This window comes from Varanus komodoensis, unplaced genomic scaffold (assembly GCF_004798865.1).
Source record: "Varanus komodoensis strain SLA01 unplaced genomic scaffold, ASM479886v1 scaffold2, whole genome shotgun sequence".
In the NCBI taxonomy this organism is placed as follows: domain Eukaryota; kingdom Metazoa; phylum Chordata; class Lepidosauria; order Squamata; family Varanidae; genus Varanus; species Varanus komodoensis.
The window spans coordinates 43,939,120-43,956,721 of NW_025335568.1; the positions used below are offsets into that span (position 1 = coordinate 43,939,120).

General features: G+C 38.1%; 1 protein-coding gene across 1 annotated transcript in view; it reads right to left on the reverse strand.

Moving 5' to 3' along the window:
• The window catches only part of DNAH11 (dynein axonemal heavy chain 11), a 167,931-nt gene that overhangs the window by 137,236 nt on the left and 13,093 nt on the right, over positions 1–17,602 (reverse strand). Inside the window, exons 5-18 of the mRNA XM_044428955.1 lie at positions 16,652–16,751; positions 13,758–13,969; positions 12,250–12,483; positions 10,924–11,091; positions 9,673–9,789; positions 7,370–7,507; positions 7,153–7,277; positions 4,926–5,118; positions 3,470–3,574; positions 2,692–3,087; positions 2,081–2,413; positions 1,668–1,922; positions 1,383–1,552; positions 132–354 (exon numbers count right to left, since the gene is read on the reverse strand). Of these exons, the coding sequence (XP_044284890.1) occupies positions 132–354; positions 1,383–1,552; positions 1,668–1,922; positions 2,081–2,413; positions 2,692–3,087; positions 3,470–3,574; positions 4,926–5,118; positions 7,153–7,277; positions 7,370–7,507; positions 9,673–9,789; positions 10,924–11,091; positions 12,250–12,483; positions 13,758–13,969; positions 16,652–16,751 (2,769 nt within the window). The remainder of the gene's footprint in view (positions 1–131; positions 355–1,382; positions 1,553–1,667; positions 1,923–2,080; positions 2,414–2,691; positions 3,088–3,469; positions 3,575–4,925; positions 5,119–7,152; positions 7,278–7,369; positions 7,508–9,672; positions 9,790–10,923; positions 11,092–12,249; positions 12,484–13,757; positions 13,970–16,651; positions 16,752–17,602) is intronic.

A 17,602-nucleotide genomic window follows, 5' to 3' on the forward strand; every position in this document is an offset into this window, starting at 1 on the left:
GAACGGGCTCAGTTCACAAGGAAATTCTGCTACCCAATCTGTTGAAATTAGAACTCTTGAACACCTCCCATTTATTTCACTGGGACTTATGCAAAGGACCAGTACAGAGTATTTTTCCTAATGTACCATACCTCTACTTGGACATAGACATGATCTGGCATCTTCTGTCCATAGCTCTCCAAGAGTATAATAGTATCTTTTAGAGGCTCAAACAGTTCATCAGTAGCTGCCTGTCTGTGTCTCACAGCCAGCAGGTGAACCATAACATCTATTAGGCCATCATAGTCACCTTCCTTTAACTCTTTTTGGAGACCAGCATCAGTAATTTTAATGAATTCTTCTAGGTCAGCCAGGCTGTCAGAGAGAGAGAGAGAGATTTTCAGTGTGGAACATTCAGAGGAAGGTAACAAGGAGAGGGCCTCTTTCATGGTGGCCTCCCAACACTCTCTCTAGTAAGCTCCACTTGATGGCAACATTGTCACAAGCCCAGGTTACAAGTTCCCTCTTCTCCCAAGAATTTGACAGACTAATAATTAAAAAATAATAATATGCTATGAGTGGCTACTAACATTACTGGCTATGTGCTACCTCCTTCAACAGAGGTGGGATGCCTGCATGCACCAGCTGCTGAAGAGCCGGCAGAGGTAGATCCTGCTCCCACCCTGAGTGCAGCTGGTTGCCGCCATGTGTATGGAACGCTGCACTAGACAGACCTTTGGTCTGATCCTGCATGGCTACACCTTTGTTCCTAATGGGTCCTGGGATGTTTTACTGTTCATGCAAAATTAATTTATATTTTCATATGCAAATTGTTGTATTACAATTTTGAATGCTGAATTACAATTACATTATTATATTGCATTTTAACCTTTGTAAACTACCTGGACAGCTATTGGGCCATATGAAAATCTAATATATGAAATGAATGGAATCTTTTTAATTTAGGCAAACATGTAATCAGCATTTCATTTGTTATTTAGCCTATAATCTTAATCATTATTAGAAGGAATTGTTTATGCTGTACTCAAAGAACAGCAGGGCAGCAGGGAGGAACCAGAGAAAAACAACTAAAGCTGTAATCCCTTTTGCTTCTTCGGTGCTTCTCAATATCTGGTGCTTTCTTTGCAAAGGTTTCAGTTCTGTAACCCTGTAAGACTGTTTTAGCTTGTGGACCACATACACCATCAGAAGGTCATTTTCTTCACTTTCAGTAGGGAGACTGATCCTTCCTTACTGAAAAGAAGGCGGTATGGATCAGGCCTTAGAATATCCCCTTTCCAAGTCCACTTTTATCCTTCTCCCACAAATTTTCACAGATCTCAACTTGTCACTTTCAAAAAATCAATAATCAGAATTATTCTTTTCAACAAATGCAATTTCACCTGTCTATGACAAATCTCAGGAGGTATTCTTTGAACAACCAGCTCCACTTCTTAATAACATTCAGCAAACTAATTTTGAAGGGTTTCATGTCCACTTTAAGCCAGCCTTCAAAAATTTTGAAGTCTTCAAGTTTGCTCATCTCAATGTAAAGGTTCTCATATATGTCAATCTAGATCAAAGAAAAATGCATTACTAATACAAGCTAATGCCTTAAACTTTAACTAATGATGCATTAGGGGAGGGATTCTGAATATGAAGAGATAGAAAAGTATCAATTTTCTTGCCTGCTCTTTAAATTGTTCAGTTATTGGGCGTTGACCAAGGATGTTAATGTCAGCACAAATCTCTGTTTCTTCAGAGGTTAACACATGACCGTAGAACAGAAATTGTTTCATAAATTCTGATCTGTCATCTACCCACAGGTATGCATAAGAATTTAGAGAATTTTTAAAGTCCACAGCTTTGGTGGTGACATCTGCCACTCTGTCCATAATCTTTTGCCTGGTCTCGGATAATTCTGATATACTCTCCATGTCATTCTAATTAAAAAAGAAGAAGGAGGGAGTATTTCTATATTGTGATACTGTTACTCCATTTCATTGTACACAAGTAGTACATACATTTTTAAATCAGATGCTCTGTACATTTTATTTTTCTTCCAAGTTAAAAAATTCCATAATCTTGAGAAATACATTACCTGGTAATGTTGGATTTCCAGATGTGTTGCCACTCTTTTCACCTGGGCAGACATTTTGAAAATATTGCTTAAAATTTCATCTACTAGATCATAAAAGCCATCTCCAGCTTCCTTGTCCAGTGAAGGCTTGAATTCTATTTCTGGGGCACTCAGCATCATTCCAACTTGAAATAATGGAGCTGGTTTCAAGACTGCTTCTGTGTTTTCTAAGAAGTAGTTTAAATTGTTCATTATGGCACCAAAAAATCCATCAGCTATGATATCATCAATGAATTCCAGGTAAATCTTCCAAGACGCTGTTTCTGGATCTGCATTAAAGAGTATGAGGTTTTCCTAAAAACACATAGCAAAAATATGCGTTTTAATTCTACTGTTATGACAACTTTAATTTCAACAACCAGGTAATTAGCACTAAGATGGTGCTATAAATGAATCTGATTCATCATAGTTTGCATATTAAAGGACATGAAATGCAAACGCAACCTTTTATCACACAATCAACATCTATATTTGATTACATTTTTGCAGTGGCTGAAGCAGGTGTGTGTGCACATCTACTGCAAAAAGCAAAATACTCTCTCATTATCAAGTTAACTTGTACCAGTTATTACCTCTATAAGTCTATGGATCCTGTATCCATCCTCTTGTAATGACAGGAATTTCTTAGCAAGTATCTCTTCTTTGTCCTCCAGGTTCAACAGAGATTCTTTTTTATTATCTCTTCTAGAAAAGAGGGGATACTCCATCCAGCACTTCATAATTTGCTGAATGGCCTTGACATTGTCCTTTGACCTTTGAAGTCTCTGCTCCAAGTCATGCACTTTTGCTTTCACAAACTCAGTGTACTCCAAACAGTTCTCTTCCTGCCATGTAAATGTTTCTTCTGCTTCCATTAGTTCATCATCAATGGTTCTTAGCCATTTTTCAATCAGAGGATACTCTACTTCCAAAACAGTCTGTTTAACTTTGTTATACCACTGGACTACAAGTTCTAGATTTCCTATGTACTGTTTGTATAGGAGACAACAACAGAAGATTTAAATTTCTGCCATGGAACAAAACAAATTTCAACCCAGGTGGTTCTTGATAGATATGTTACTCAAGCTGTTAGACATTTCCATTTTTTTCAGCCTTTCCCCAAGATCACCAGTGTCCCTGGACATATTTCCTAGAAACTCTTTGTATGAAACGCTTAAACTAAGAATTAAGGCCATCACACATAAAAGAAACATAGCACAGTGACTTGGATTTATTTTTTTATATACACTGACATGTTTAAGGTCTAAATGCCTAGGACCTTTAGCTTTCCAGTTACTTCAAGTTGTCAGATGAATATGCAGAATCACACAGTATAAGCCACAAGGAATATAAACTGCAGAAAGCACATACCTTTGCAAATGTTCCCCTTTTCTTATACAATTCCAAAGCTGAACTTGGAATATCAGTTTGATCCAAAATCAAGAGATATTTCACATCTCTTAAAACAGCCACTAGCTACAAGAAACAAAATAAATCATTTGTCATCGGGTAGTTTTGAAGACGGCCTAAACATTACTCATTTGAAGATTCCCATTTTACTGGAGAAGCATTTCTTAATACAGTGTATAGTTAAACTGTACAATTCACCACCATATATGTGGTGGGGATCACCAATTTGGATAGTTTTAATAGGGGATTAGACAAATGCATCGATAAGGTTATCAGGGACGACTAGTCATGATGGCTAATTGGTACTTTCAGAATCAAAGAAGGCCAGCTGCTGAGAAACAAAGGTGGGAGATGGCTACTGCCCCCCCCCCACTTCATTGCTTCGCCAGGTGCTTCTGGTAGGACACTATGGAAAAAGGATACTGAACCAGAGGGACTCTGGTCTGATTCAGCACAGTTCTTTTTTATGATTTTATCTGACTGCTCATTCTAAAAAACATGACGTTGGACTAGATAGGTCTTTGGTCTCATTCAGTAGAGCGTCTCTTATGGGCTTATCCATTGTCACTAGTAACAGAAAAATGGAATTGCTTGGAAAGAACATAGATTGCTCCATGAACTAAAGCAGGAACTTTCATACCCAGTTTAGGGGAGGGGGGGAGCCCCCTTTATAATACAGATTACAGCACTTTCTAAGAACAGAAGCAGCAAAGTTTCTATCTCAGTCTTATACATAGTAACCACTGAATAATGCCTTAACAACTGAAACTTTGTATAATTTGTGTAATTTAATACTGCTGTCACTATATCCAATTTTAAGTTCCTGAACACTAACTTAATTAGGATTTCAGTAGTATCAATTCTTAACAGGGACTGTACAAAGACGTAAGGAACCAAAATATACTGTAAGATTCAATAAACATTCATGTTTTTTACCAGCAGGTAGTGGAAGTAGGCTAGATTCAACAGCAACTGTGCATTATGCCTTCTCTGCCTGAATCCCATCCCTTTGATAAAAAGCGGAGGAGAAAGGAGGGTTGGAGAAAGTCTCTCAGGAATAAATTAATTGAAGGGAAATTCAGACTTAGGGAGTTGGATGCTTGTGGCTCAGTCCAGACTTTTATCTTGTACTAAATTTGTGGACTTGCTCATTTGTTTTCATCTAGTCTAAAATTGTCAGCAAAATGTCTTTGAGAAGTATACACCCAGGGTATGATGAATTCTGTACTGTGATTCACTGAGTAATTTTTACTCAGATTTTTCTCCTGTTTATTACATTAGGAGATGGTATCCAAATTTAGACATACTGTGAGAAGAACCACTGAAATTCATGGGATGACTAAACAAAGTATAACTAAGTAATCTAAATCCAGCCCAAGGATTGATGGGCTAATGGACAAAAGTTGTTGTGGCATACCTTAGAATCAAAATTTACATTGAGAAGACCATCTTCATTGCGCTTAATTAGAGGTTGATCTAAATTAATTTGACAAATGCCATCCACCTCAGATTTCCATTTACAATAGACCTGATCTTCATACTGGTCAAGCAAGGTCCACATCTCTATATATTTCTGATAGACCAAGGCAGCTTCTGGGCTTTCCAAGAGTCTAAACGAGAAAGAAAATGCTATGGGCTACCAAGATGTCCATGAAATGATGTCAATGGAAATGCGGGCATTGTTTTGTCAAGACCATTTGCTACCTCAGGTGAAAGACAAGATGGGCCTCCCTTTCCAGCTGGACTGGAATCTTCAAAACTGGTGATGAGACACTGCATTCCACCACACTAAAGGGCAGCACACTAGCTTCAGGTGCACAGGGAGCACTGCATGGAACACACCAACAGCTCACCACTCAGTTTTGGATCCAGTGTGCCCCCTCACCGCTATAATCAGTCTGCTATTGCTCCCCATACTCATTCTCAACCTTGCTCGCTTGACAGGCTGAAAGCCAATAAACAAATAGGCAGTTAACATCTCCTCACCACCACCACTGTCTGATTCAGAATTAATGGCTAGTGAGCATGCAGGTTGCAATCGTGAAGGAGAGAAATCCACAGCCATGGTTGGATTTCCAGAGGCAGATACCCAACCAGGGTGCCTTGTTGCTACCGCTTACTGTCTGCTCCACAGACAACAAGCCACCCCGAAAAGCAAAAGCTTATTTTAGGGGTTGTTTTGAAGCCAGACAACTGACCCAATTGTGGATACTGGGTAGCAGTGAGTGAAGCAAACGCTCCTGCTTTAGCCACACATGCTTGGGCTGCTGCCAGCAACAGCCACCCCACCAGCGCCCAGTTGGCACTTGAAACGACTATCACTTACTCCGTGCCAGCCGCCATGATCAGAAGCCCTTTTGTGCCTGCCATGACCCTTCTTCCTTCCACTGTTTCTCTGCTAATCACTTTTTGTGATCCCAGGTGGACAGCGAGTGACACAGCACATTCAAAGGACCCAAGTGGCCCACTGGAAGAGCTGCTGTTGGTTTATGAACCCCCTCTACTTTTTTAAGGACCATGCTAATTCATTTATTTGCTTTTAGTTGGACTTCCACAAGTTTGCACTGGTGCAGGCTGACATGGCAATGTCCTCAGTAGTGTATGCTATCAAAGTGCAACAGGAAACTGCTGTGGGCCACAGGGGTAGGGGTAGGGTTACGGGTTTTCTACTTCGTTTTCTCTGGGTTGCTTGGTGAACAACCAGCTGACTCTGGGTTATTGCAAGAGTAGTTAGCCTGACATGCAAACCCACAATTTGCTAATTTATTCATTATAACATTACATATAATTTCAGCAAAGAAACAAGAAAAGGAAACAAAAGGGCTCCCTATTATATGAGGAATTTCAGAAGCTAGAACAAAGTATTAATGGATGTTTTAGTTTTCAGCAAATTTCCTGAAATATTTTTGTAAACAGCAATATATCCTAGAAAAATACATGGGAAAATACGTTTTGTGACTTTCCCCCTTTAATTTGTACAAAGTACACATATATAGACTAAGGATGCAATCATGTATGTGCCTAGGGGTAAGCCTTATTAAACTCAGTTGGACTTCAAAAAGTTTCCGCACTTTTATATTTTATAAATATATTCTATATATTTTTTTGCTGATGGCATTAAAACATTGGTATGATGCTGGGAAAGATGCATCGCAAAGGAAGGTGACTATGTAGAAAAGTGATGTAATTTGTTTATGAAATTCTTAAAAATAGTTTAAAAAGTGCAGAAACTTTCTGAAGAACCCTTGTACATTCCAAACCTACCTGATGAGAAAAACAAAAGTATAAACAACAGTGGCTTTGAAAGACTAGCTCAGTTCACATGTAACAGGAAGCCACCATGAGGGAATTTCCCCATGGTGAAGCTTCTTGTCACAGCAGCTGCCATGCTTATTATTTGGGACACGGCAGGGGCCAAGCCACCCCAACCTTAAATGAGACCATGGGTTCTGGGTGGTCTTTCGAGCCCAAAGAACCTACTATTACTCGTTTCACCAAGAATGAGAACACAGAGCAGGGGATTAGATGGCCAACCAAGTTCATGTCAGTGCCGCAACCTTGTCATGACAGTGACAAGGTCAAAGAAAGGGACAACTAAGTTTAATATTTGTGATGAACTTAATATTTGTAAGAGATATACTTACGGGTGGGAAACAAGTGACAACTTTGACCAGAATGACTGCATACGGTCTTTAATTTCTTGGGACCATTTAAGGTTTCCTGAAGTCAATGGCATATTCTTATTTATTATTTCATTTCCTTTCTCCACCTATAAAAGTTAAAGAATACCTGATTTATTCTGAGTCAAGAAAGGACAAGAGAAGTACACAGAGAACATTTTGTTCTTAGTTTGTCACGTACCTGTTTAAGGTGTTCATCATAGAATTGTTTGCAATTACACAGTTCTTCATTGAACATTTGAAGTAAAATTCTGTAATTTGGGCTAAAAATATCTGCAATAATAGGCTTCTCCAGAAAGTATCCAAGAATGACTAAAAGCTATATAAATAAAAGACAGACTTTCTAATTAATATATTCATGTTTTTTCTCTTAACTTGACAGGAATGATGCAGAATATCCCAATTCAAATCAAAATATATTTTTTCAATGCATTGAAGGTACAATAACATAAACAACTCTGCATAATGAAAGACTTGTAGAAAAAACCTACATGTCACAAAAGTGAAATGTAAAAGAGAGCTTCCTCATTTGACTGCTTTCAGCTGCTTGATTAGAAACTACAGCATGTATGAAAAATATGCATTCATAATATGTGCAGTGTAAAACAGATACATTGCAGGAAATAATCAAGGATGTGCAAATCTGTGCAGATCACAGAATTCTTGGAGAATGTGGATTACTTTGGTACAGTGTGTTTAAACTGCAGCACAGACACAGAATTCAGTGTTGAGACTAAGAAGTGACAGATTTTTTTTTAACAGGCAAGAAATGAAATTGCACACAGTGGCAAAATTCGGATGCAAAATGCCTGACAGGCAAGGAACAGGCATCAAACTGGCATTCTCCTCCCTTGCCCCTTTTCCTTTCGTATGCTACCTTTAGTGCTTTTGGTCTAGACCCGTTTAACCACAGCTCCCTGTTAGGTTTCACACAGGGAACTTGTGAGCAAAACACTGAACTACAGTTTGCACCAGGAAGTATGGCTTAAAAGGACCAGGATGAATTCAGTCAAGTTGGCACAAGAGTAGAGGAACAGCATATGGGCTCTCAGTGCATGTTCCCAGTTGAATTAACTATACATTATTATCTCCAGTAATGTTATGTCCAAACTAGCCTAATGTGAATATTAACTCTTTGGAATGTAGCTGTAATTAACAAATATAAAATTATTACTTTTTGGTCTTTTGCCCAGAAAATTCAGGAATAATAAAAATGCTTCTTCAGAGTGGAAGCTAAAGAACGTATTATAGAGGCTAAAGTGACAAATAAAAATGTATTAAGAGTTAAGTTTTCCTTCTACATGCTGAATTCAAGTAAAAGCAATAGATCTTTACTCTTATTGCTCCATAGCAAATTTTAGCCTCGGGCTAGCATGAAAAATATTTGTAAATACTATTTTCTTAGGAATAAGATATAGTATGTGTTTGCTTTTAAAAATTCTTACATATAAAATCAACACCAGAAAGTATATGTGTATTTTGAAAAAAAGTAATTGCCAGTGTATGATGACCAAACTATGCAAAACATCAATCACTGAGGAGGAGCTACTAAATTATCTAAATTTCCTCTCAGCTCATGAGCTGTGAATTTATTATTCTGGATGTGTTGCTAAAGGAATGGATCTGAAGAACAGTATAAATACATCTGCAATCCCAAGGCAATTCTTTACACGATCTTCTTAAACAGCAGGCTCCCTGCGCCCCTTTCATTGGCAAACCTGGGTAAAACACCAAGGAAAACTAAAAACAATTTGTACCATTCTATGGGGCACTACTGTTAAATGTAAGTTTAAAAAAAACTAATTGTGCAAAATTAAAAAAAAATCATGCAAAATCTTGAAATTCCTAAACTAAGGAAGTCACAGCTATTTAAAAGCTATTACTTTTAATATGTTTAAATACATACATAGTGCACTAACTGAGAAATACTATGGGGACATGAAAGGAAAAATCCATGGTGGAGGAGCCAACTGAAAAAAGCTGCAGTGTGAAAAGCTGAAGAGCCATTCCCCTTTTAAAATCCTTTCACACCATTCTCGAGGCGCATCTTGAAAACAGGAGATCCAGAATCACCTCAAGTGCATCTCTGACATGCCTCCATAACGTCTGTGTTTGGCCCTTACTATATCAGAGCAGTCATGATGCCAGAGTTCACTGTGACCTGTCAAGGGAGAACCTGAATGGGAGATCTACCTCTTCATCTACAGAACAGGAGGTTCTATGGCCCCTGGTACTTCCTTCCAGGTACCATAGGACTGCAGCTTAAACATTATGCTAAAATACTTCTGCATTTTTTTAAAAAAATCAGCAGCTAATACCAAACACTCTGAACACTCTTCTTATACTCTTATCCTTCTTACATGTGCCTCTTATACTCTTTGGCTACTAATAGAGAAATGTACTTATTTTTATGATTATGCTGTTTGATAAATAATGGCAGCCAGTTGAAGCAACGTAGTAATGCTTGTGTCCTTCATCACTGACCTTGAATGCTGATTCTAAACCTGAACAATCAAGAAATCCCACACAAAAAATTGATCCAAGACGTCTTTCAAACTCCAGAATTTTGTGTTTAAAGTTGTCATACTCTTCTTCAAATTCCTATAGAATAAAAAATACAGCCTGAATTTCTAAAGGAAAAAATATATTTTAAAATGTTAACATATTGGAAAATACATAAATTATAATTCTAAAATTATGAAAATAAGTGAGTTGTTTAACTGTTAATTTAAGCTATTGGCTCAATATCCTTGGATACATTACAGTTCCAATCTAAGTTCAGGGGTGCTTACTTCCAGAGGAGTGTCAATAGGACAGCAGTCCTAATTAGTTTAGAAAATGAAGTTGTTAATCATGTTCATTAAACAGTTTGCAGAGCTCAGAGTAACTTCAATACACAAAATCAGGCATGTGCAAAGCAGTCACACCAAATATTTTGTAGTAAATAGTAAGTCTTTTGTTTAAGATTAACCAACACAGAGTGACAGCTTGTTAAGCTCAAAGTCATGCAGATTTCAATCTTATTCACCATAACTGTTGGGTTCCTACAAGAGGAAAAAGGTGAGACATGAATGTACTGTAATGATGATAATGTTGGCCACATAATATTATTGATACCATATTGTCAAGTGCAGCATAATTACCAAGAGCTAACTGGGGGAAATCCTATGGCCTCCTGACATTGTCTGGAAGTCCACAGGATAGGCTGGATTCTCAGCTCCAATCTCAGAAATGTCTTCCAAGTCAGAAGCAAGACAACCACCTTGGAGGGCCCCTACTCCGCCCTCACAGGCAGTGCGCTTTCAGCCCACTTTGCCTTGATGGTCTAGGGGGTGGAGGTATACCAGGGTCAGGAAGGGCAAGAGTGGAGTGAGGACCACTATCTTCTGAGGTATCCTACAAGATTTGCCCAAGAAACCTGCTTACAAGAAAGCAGAAAATATTTAGATGGCTGAGATCCACCATCCAAATGTTTGGGAGGACATGAGGTTGCATAGAGGCCATCCTAGTCTGTGTTTTCCTAGTTCAGGGGGTTAAGGGAAGCTATGCTGAATGGCACCATCCAGGAAGAAAGAGTCTGAAGAAGTTAAAATCAAAAAGTAGTATTTCTTTGGATTGCCCTTCAAATTTTTAAACTTTTCTACATTGTATCTCTCTCACAGACTCTATTAGTATACCTATTTGCATGTTTAAAGGTTTAAAAAACAAAGACAAATATGCAAAATGCAATATTACCACATTGTTGTAATCTAAAGGGTTATATGTCATTTCTTTAAAAATGTTACAAGTCTCCATAAATTCTTCATTTAACTTGCATATTTGGTCATTCAAACTTTTCCCCTTGATTCCACCAAATTCCAATTTCTCCAGTTTCTCAAATTCAAGCATGGTAACAAAAATATCCTAAAACAGTAAGATAAACATTAACTATATGTGCAATGAAATCTGATTAAAATAAATTTCTGAAATACATACAACAACAACAACATATAGACCACAAACACTGGCTACTCTTGTGGCAGGACTGTATTTTCTTTCCATACTGACCATGGTAAAATGGTGATCCTGGGTTTGGATCAGAGAAGCCACAATGAAGCATACAAACCTTAGAACAGGCTGTGGATTCTTTGTGGTTTCAGAAAACTAATCCTATCATGCAGGAACTTCAGAACTGGGCCTGCATGACACAACAGACCTGTAATGCTAAGATTTTGACATGGCTTCTCATGTCCTGCAAACCCACCCATCATGCAACTATGCATGGTAGTTTTACTTACTCCCATGTAGGTGTGAGCAGCCCCAGTTGGGATCTGGATCACAGTGCTCATGGAGGAGGAACTATATCTTTTCTACTGTCCATTCTCCCACTCCCCCAGATTTCACTTTTTCTGAGATTCTACTTGTGGGGATGATAAAAACGAAGGCAGGGAGGGAAAAGAGTCCTTTGGAAGCTGCAGATTTGGGACTCATGGATGCTTGTTAGCCTCCTTCCCTTTGCATCCAATACTACAGAATGGTTCTTGTAAGGATCATAGTGTTTCAGACCCTACAGCAGAATCCCTGCTGTAGTAGGGCTTTTGCTGGCTGCGCCATTGGAGCTGTTGACTAAGGCAGCAGTAGGAACTCAAAACCACATTGACAAACCACATGATGGAAGGCAGAAATGTGAATTTGACCACCAACAATGGCAAGAGCTAGGGCAAGAAAGAAAACTGCATGAATTGAAACCTACCCTGGAAACACCATAGAACAGTTTCCTAGTTCTGTAGATCTATAATTTTGGGCAGAAATTATATCACAAAACACTTGGCTTCTTCTCTGTCTCAATACCCATCATAAATGTGGATAGATTTCAGGTGGAGATCTAGGCTTCTGGAACAATTTATTTCTCTATGTGCGTGTGGTCAAGGCGGGGAGTGGTGGTGGTGCATAACGGATTCCAGGGCCAGCCCCTCACTGGGAAAGGCAGGAAGTTATAGATCTTTATTTTAAAAAAAAAAAAATCAATGCCTTTGATAGTATATTTTAACTGCAATACTGATAGCAGTTGTTAAATACTACCTTTATTTTCTCCAAGCGATTTAGAAACATATCAGATCTATAAAACACCATCTGTGGCTCAAAATCCCATGGTTTAACTTCTTGATTACTTGCAAAATAATTTGCCATTTTTTTTCTTTGACTGAAAAAGACCTCCTTAAAATTCCTTAAAATATGAAGAGCCTTTTGTACTTGCTCCAGACTTTCTTCAGTTTCTCTTTTCATAATGTCTTCTGGTGAAAGATAGGATATAGCCTAAGAAATAACAAGATTTGTAAAAGAAAAGCTAACAAAACAGCTCACCATTAATGAAAACTAGTTAATCTGAAGGACCTGCTTACAAAGTAACAGGTTTAAGAATATGATCTTATTTAGCTACAAATAAAAATGGACTAATTAATTTATTTTATTCACGTATTTATTATAGTCAAAGACCAGCATAAGCCAATGTTGGCCAGGATAACAGACTAAGCAATGCTTTTCCATTACCTCAATTGAAATAATCATCTTTGCCTGTACACATGAGGTCTTTACAGCAGAAGTTAGACTATCCGTAATTCTGAAACACTAGCTTTTGCCTCAACCTGTACAGAGCCTGAGAAGAGTGCATTACTTTCATCCCTTACAGGAATGCACAGCTGTCATTCACCAGTGAAGACTCACAACTCACAACCATGGGTTATTTTACCAGGCTACAGATGTGGTGGGCAAGCTTGGTAAAACCAAAGAAACCTGGCCATTCAACAGGTCAGTTGTACAGCACTAGAAAGCAGTTATATTATAGCACAGGGGGAGGACAGTGTACAAAGATGGAAAACAATAACTTGGGGATTGAGAAAACAAGCTGTAGTTTGTTTAACTGTCTGTGAGACAAAACCTGAGTACTCCAACAAACCATGGGTTATCTATGGGCTAAAGAAACCATGGGTTAACATTATGCGTAAATTAGGTCACCAAACAGTTGATGAAAGGAGAGATTTTTTAACAGTTAAGGAACTCCAGTAAATTATTGGGATTGCTCCTCTACTAATAAGGCCAATTTTCCATGGTCTTGAAAAGAGTAGATAATGCATTCACACCTTTACTATTTGAGAATTAATTTCCACTAACTGTGTATTAAAAATTGATGCTGGCAACATAAAGACAGTTTGGAAAAGGCTATGTGATCTTTAAAGAATGCCTCTTCTTCAAAACATATATTGTTTTTTTAACATAAACCACATAAAATAGAATAAGTTATTGCTATAATTGTTTGTTATCTAGCTTTAATTGTAAAACTAGTTCCCTAGCACCTTAGGAAGCTCAAGATGAATACTCTGTAAAGTGGAAACTAAAAATTAAGTAGCACTGGGTTAAGGACATATTCTCACCTTTAACATCTGTCCACATTGAGGCTCTCTTATTGACTAAGACTGCAATCCTATACACACCTACATCATTGAAACTCAGGAAGGTTGTACATCTGAGCAGAGATGGACAGAATTGCATGGAGCATGTTCATCTAATTTTCTGTTCATAATTTGTGTTACCTGGTCAATAAACAGATTGCAGAATTCCTGCAGCAGAAATATTATTCGAGCTGGCACATTATAAAACTTGGAGTTACTCCAGATCAGGCAGATGGTATGGAACAAAGGGGGAATTAAAATATGTGTCTCTGGAAATTCTGTCTCTTGAAGACACTGAATATGCCTTTGCAGAGGTCGCAGGTATAAATCAATATCCTGGGCTTCAACAAGTGCTGTGGAAGAAAGAAAAATATCAAGTATAGTAAATGAGAAGAATCTATGATAGTCTGTAAAAAGATCCTAAAGTAAGTTTTAAGGAAGCCCAATTTCTATGCCAACAAAGATGCCTGCTGACTGGAAACGAGTCACAGCTCAGTTCAAGTTGCCAAGCTGAAAGCTTAAGATTTCTGAGTAATTTTTTGTAAATCACATCACAGAGTTTCACAGAGAGGAAATTTGAAAGATACCTTTATCTTGAACAGGCACTACAACTCAGAATTGACAACACTGGAGCAAATGTTTGACTTAAGTTATGCATCTATATAGCTCTACAGTACAGTTGCACAGTTTTATTTTGCACAGGAGTAGATAATGTGGTGACCGCAGGAATTAAGACACCTCTGAATACCTTTTTTGGCACATGCCAAGGTGCTTTACTCACACCCCACATTTTTTTAAACAAACACATTTCTTCTGAACCATGAGAAATAGTAGTTCCCCTATATTCCTCACCGGTCAGCCCTCATCTGGAATACTGTGTCCAGATCTGGGCACCAAAATTTAACAACGATACAGAAAAATTAGAAAGGGTCCAGCAGAGGGCAACAAATGATCCAGGGTTTGGAAACACTGCTCTGTGAGGAAAGACTAAGAATGTTGGGCATGTTCAGCCTTGAGAAGACCGAAGGGAAACATGAGGTACTTATCCTTCTATAAGTACCTCAAAGGCAACAACCCAGATTCAGGCTTGGTATCAGGAAAGGCTTTCTCAGTTGCCTATAGAGGTCGTGGCCTCTCTCACACTACAGACATGCAAAAGGAAACTGGACAGCCATCAGAGTGGGACGGTATAACTTGGTGGGATGGTGTAACTTGTCCTGCAAGAGCAGGGTGATGGACCCAATGGCCTTCATGGCCCTTTCCAACTCTACCATTCTATGATTCTCTTACCTACAACCTGGATCACTGTGAAACAGGTTTCTGTTGGTGTCATGCTCAGCCCTATCTAATACTCAATGTTCTCAGCATGGTACTTGCCTTTTGCCATGGCTCCCAGAGCAGACAAGTCATGGTAGTGCCTAGAACAGTTTTTCTAATTGCCAAATGTGCCCATGCTCGAAAAGGTTGCCTACCCATGACAATGCATGTTCACCATTCAACTGTAGACAAACAAAAGAAAAGAGAGCATAGTGTGCTCTCACATATGCTCTGCTTGCGTTCTTCCCATAGGCACTTTGCTGGCCACTGTGAGGACAGGATGCTGGACTGATGGGACTTTGATTTGACCTGGCATGGCATCTCCTATGTTCTGCAGGAACTGACCTACAAAAGCTGACTACCTCTTGTAGTGAAGGTAGTTGCTGTCATGAGTAAAGGGTCACTAATTGTCCTATCTGTCATGAATGTGTACAATCCCCTTTTAAAGCCATTCAAATTGATGGATATCAGTGCACTCTGCGATAGTGAATTCTGTATTTTAACTATGCAGTATCTTTGTCTCCTGTTTTAAAAGCAGTAATTACAATGCTACTTGAACTAGACTGAGACTGTACTGCAAGGAGAGAAGTAACTTTTCCCCAAACACTGTTTCTCAATGATATTTTCACCAAAGTTCCTTCCCTTGGCTCCATATATTTTTTATTAAACAGCACAAACTGGATACAGTCTTTTTTGGTCATCTATTACATCATTCAAAATTACATCCAGCTCTAACAACTGCCTAATTTCTGTTTCTCTTCTCCATCGAACAAGGAACCTGTCCTTTTTACCTAAGGATGGAGACAGATTAAGATAACTGATGGGTTTTATATTTTCAAAAACCTAGAACCACCATTGTATGTTTACCTTACTACATCTATGGACAGCCTTTTGTGCAACCAGAAATCATCACAGCACCTATTAGAGACTAATCTGATCATCTGTAATCGCCTCACATATTCCTAGCTGCAGACTTCATGGCCTTCCTACCAGCCAGCCCCACCCCTGCTTTGTTTATATCTAAAAACAAGTTCTGGAAAATGCAGAAGCTTTTACACGAGGTTGTACCTTCAGTTTGGCCTGATAAAAGGTTGCCCTAACATGGATTTTGGAATTTGTCTCATGGGCAGCATAGCTACCGTGGATTTTGGGTAACGTTTGCTTTTTTGTCCTACTATGAAGTGTGATGCTTTTCTTCCTATTTTTTTAAAGACAATATAAATGTTCACCTGCCTAACAGGCCCATATAAATTTAATCATTTGCTAAACTCTTTGTACATTTCAGCAAAGTACTACATAAAATAAGAAGCATTAAACTGATATTTTACTGGCATTTCATCTGATCAATATGTAAACCAAATAATAAACATGTGCATCCGGATATTACTCTTACACTTTAACCATGTTTATGTTACAAGTAAACTATCAGATTTACTACAAAGAGCAAAATTATGTTTACAGGACACACAATGTTAGTTTAACTGCTTATATAGTTTTACTTCTCTTTTGTAAATGGAAAGAAACTATCCAGATAAACTTTATACAAACATGTTATGAAGGTATCATTGTAAAACTGTTTAATGTAAATTATGTCCCAAAGCACAAGCAGTTTATTAATGCCACACTACAGTGGTACTCCATAGAATGTTATGGATTATTCTATAACACGCACACACAAATATGGAGAGAATAGATACATTTCATTGAAAAATCCTTACCATTTTCTACTTCCTTGTAAATGTCTTGAAAAGTGGGGTAGTAGCTGCTCATCTTCCCTTTTAAGATGCTAATCATTTTCTGAACAACAGGACTTCTAAGCTGAAATTAGAACAGTACAACTGATGTTCTCATATGTATGTATATTTATGCATGTATGCATGTGCGTATGCGTGTCTGTGAGAGAGCGAACTTATTTTACTATCAGATGAAAGAGGTGATACTTGAACACAGAAATGTAAGAACAAAACTTTAAGCAAGCAGATTTCACTTATGTTTGAACACCGTCTTGAGAATAAAGTTCCAAATCTAAACAAATCATGCCTGACATGTTCAAATATCCAGCAATCTTTCATAAAACATCTGGAAATAAATGATGGTGAGAAAAGCAGAGAGGTGCTGACTGACTCTTGGAGGTGAAAAAATTGCTGCATTAAATGTCAGGGCTTACATATCAACCCATCAGAAAGCTTGGAATTTGAAATATGATGGGCAAAAAAGGCAAAGTTGTATTAAACACATTAAAAATGCTTGCTAAAAGGTCTGATTTTGAACCTAGATTTCAAGCAAGGAAAGGAAAGGAGAAATGGATAAGAAAAAGGTGTAGTTTATTCTTTAGGCAAGGTAAAACCACAAAGAATTATCAATAGGACTGCAAAATAAGCAAACATCTTGAAATAAACAAAAGGACATCAATGTGACTGTAAAGAAGGGTCTTCAAAGAAATTGTAACAAGCTAATTACCTTAAAGCATTATAGCATCCATTTATGAAAAAAGACAAGTCCTTCAGCTTTGAATAATAAACTAATCCTATTCCTTTTTCTGTTTGCTTTTGCCACAAGATGGGCCACATCTCTGAACATAAGCCAGACAGGAAGGACCTGTCTCTAGTAAACACAGGGCCTGGTTATTGTTAAAGTTCCGCCTTGCAAGAGCAACACGTGCTTTAGTT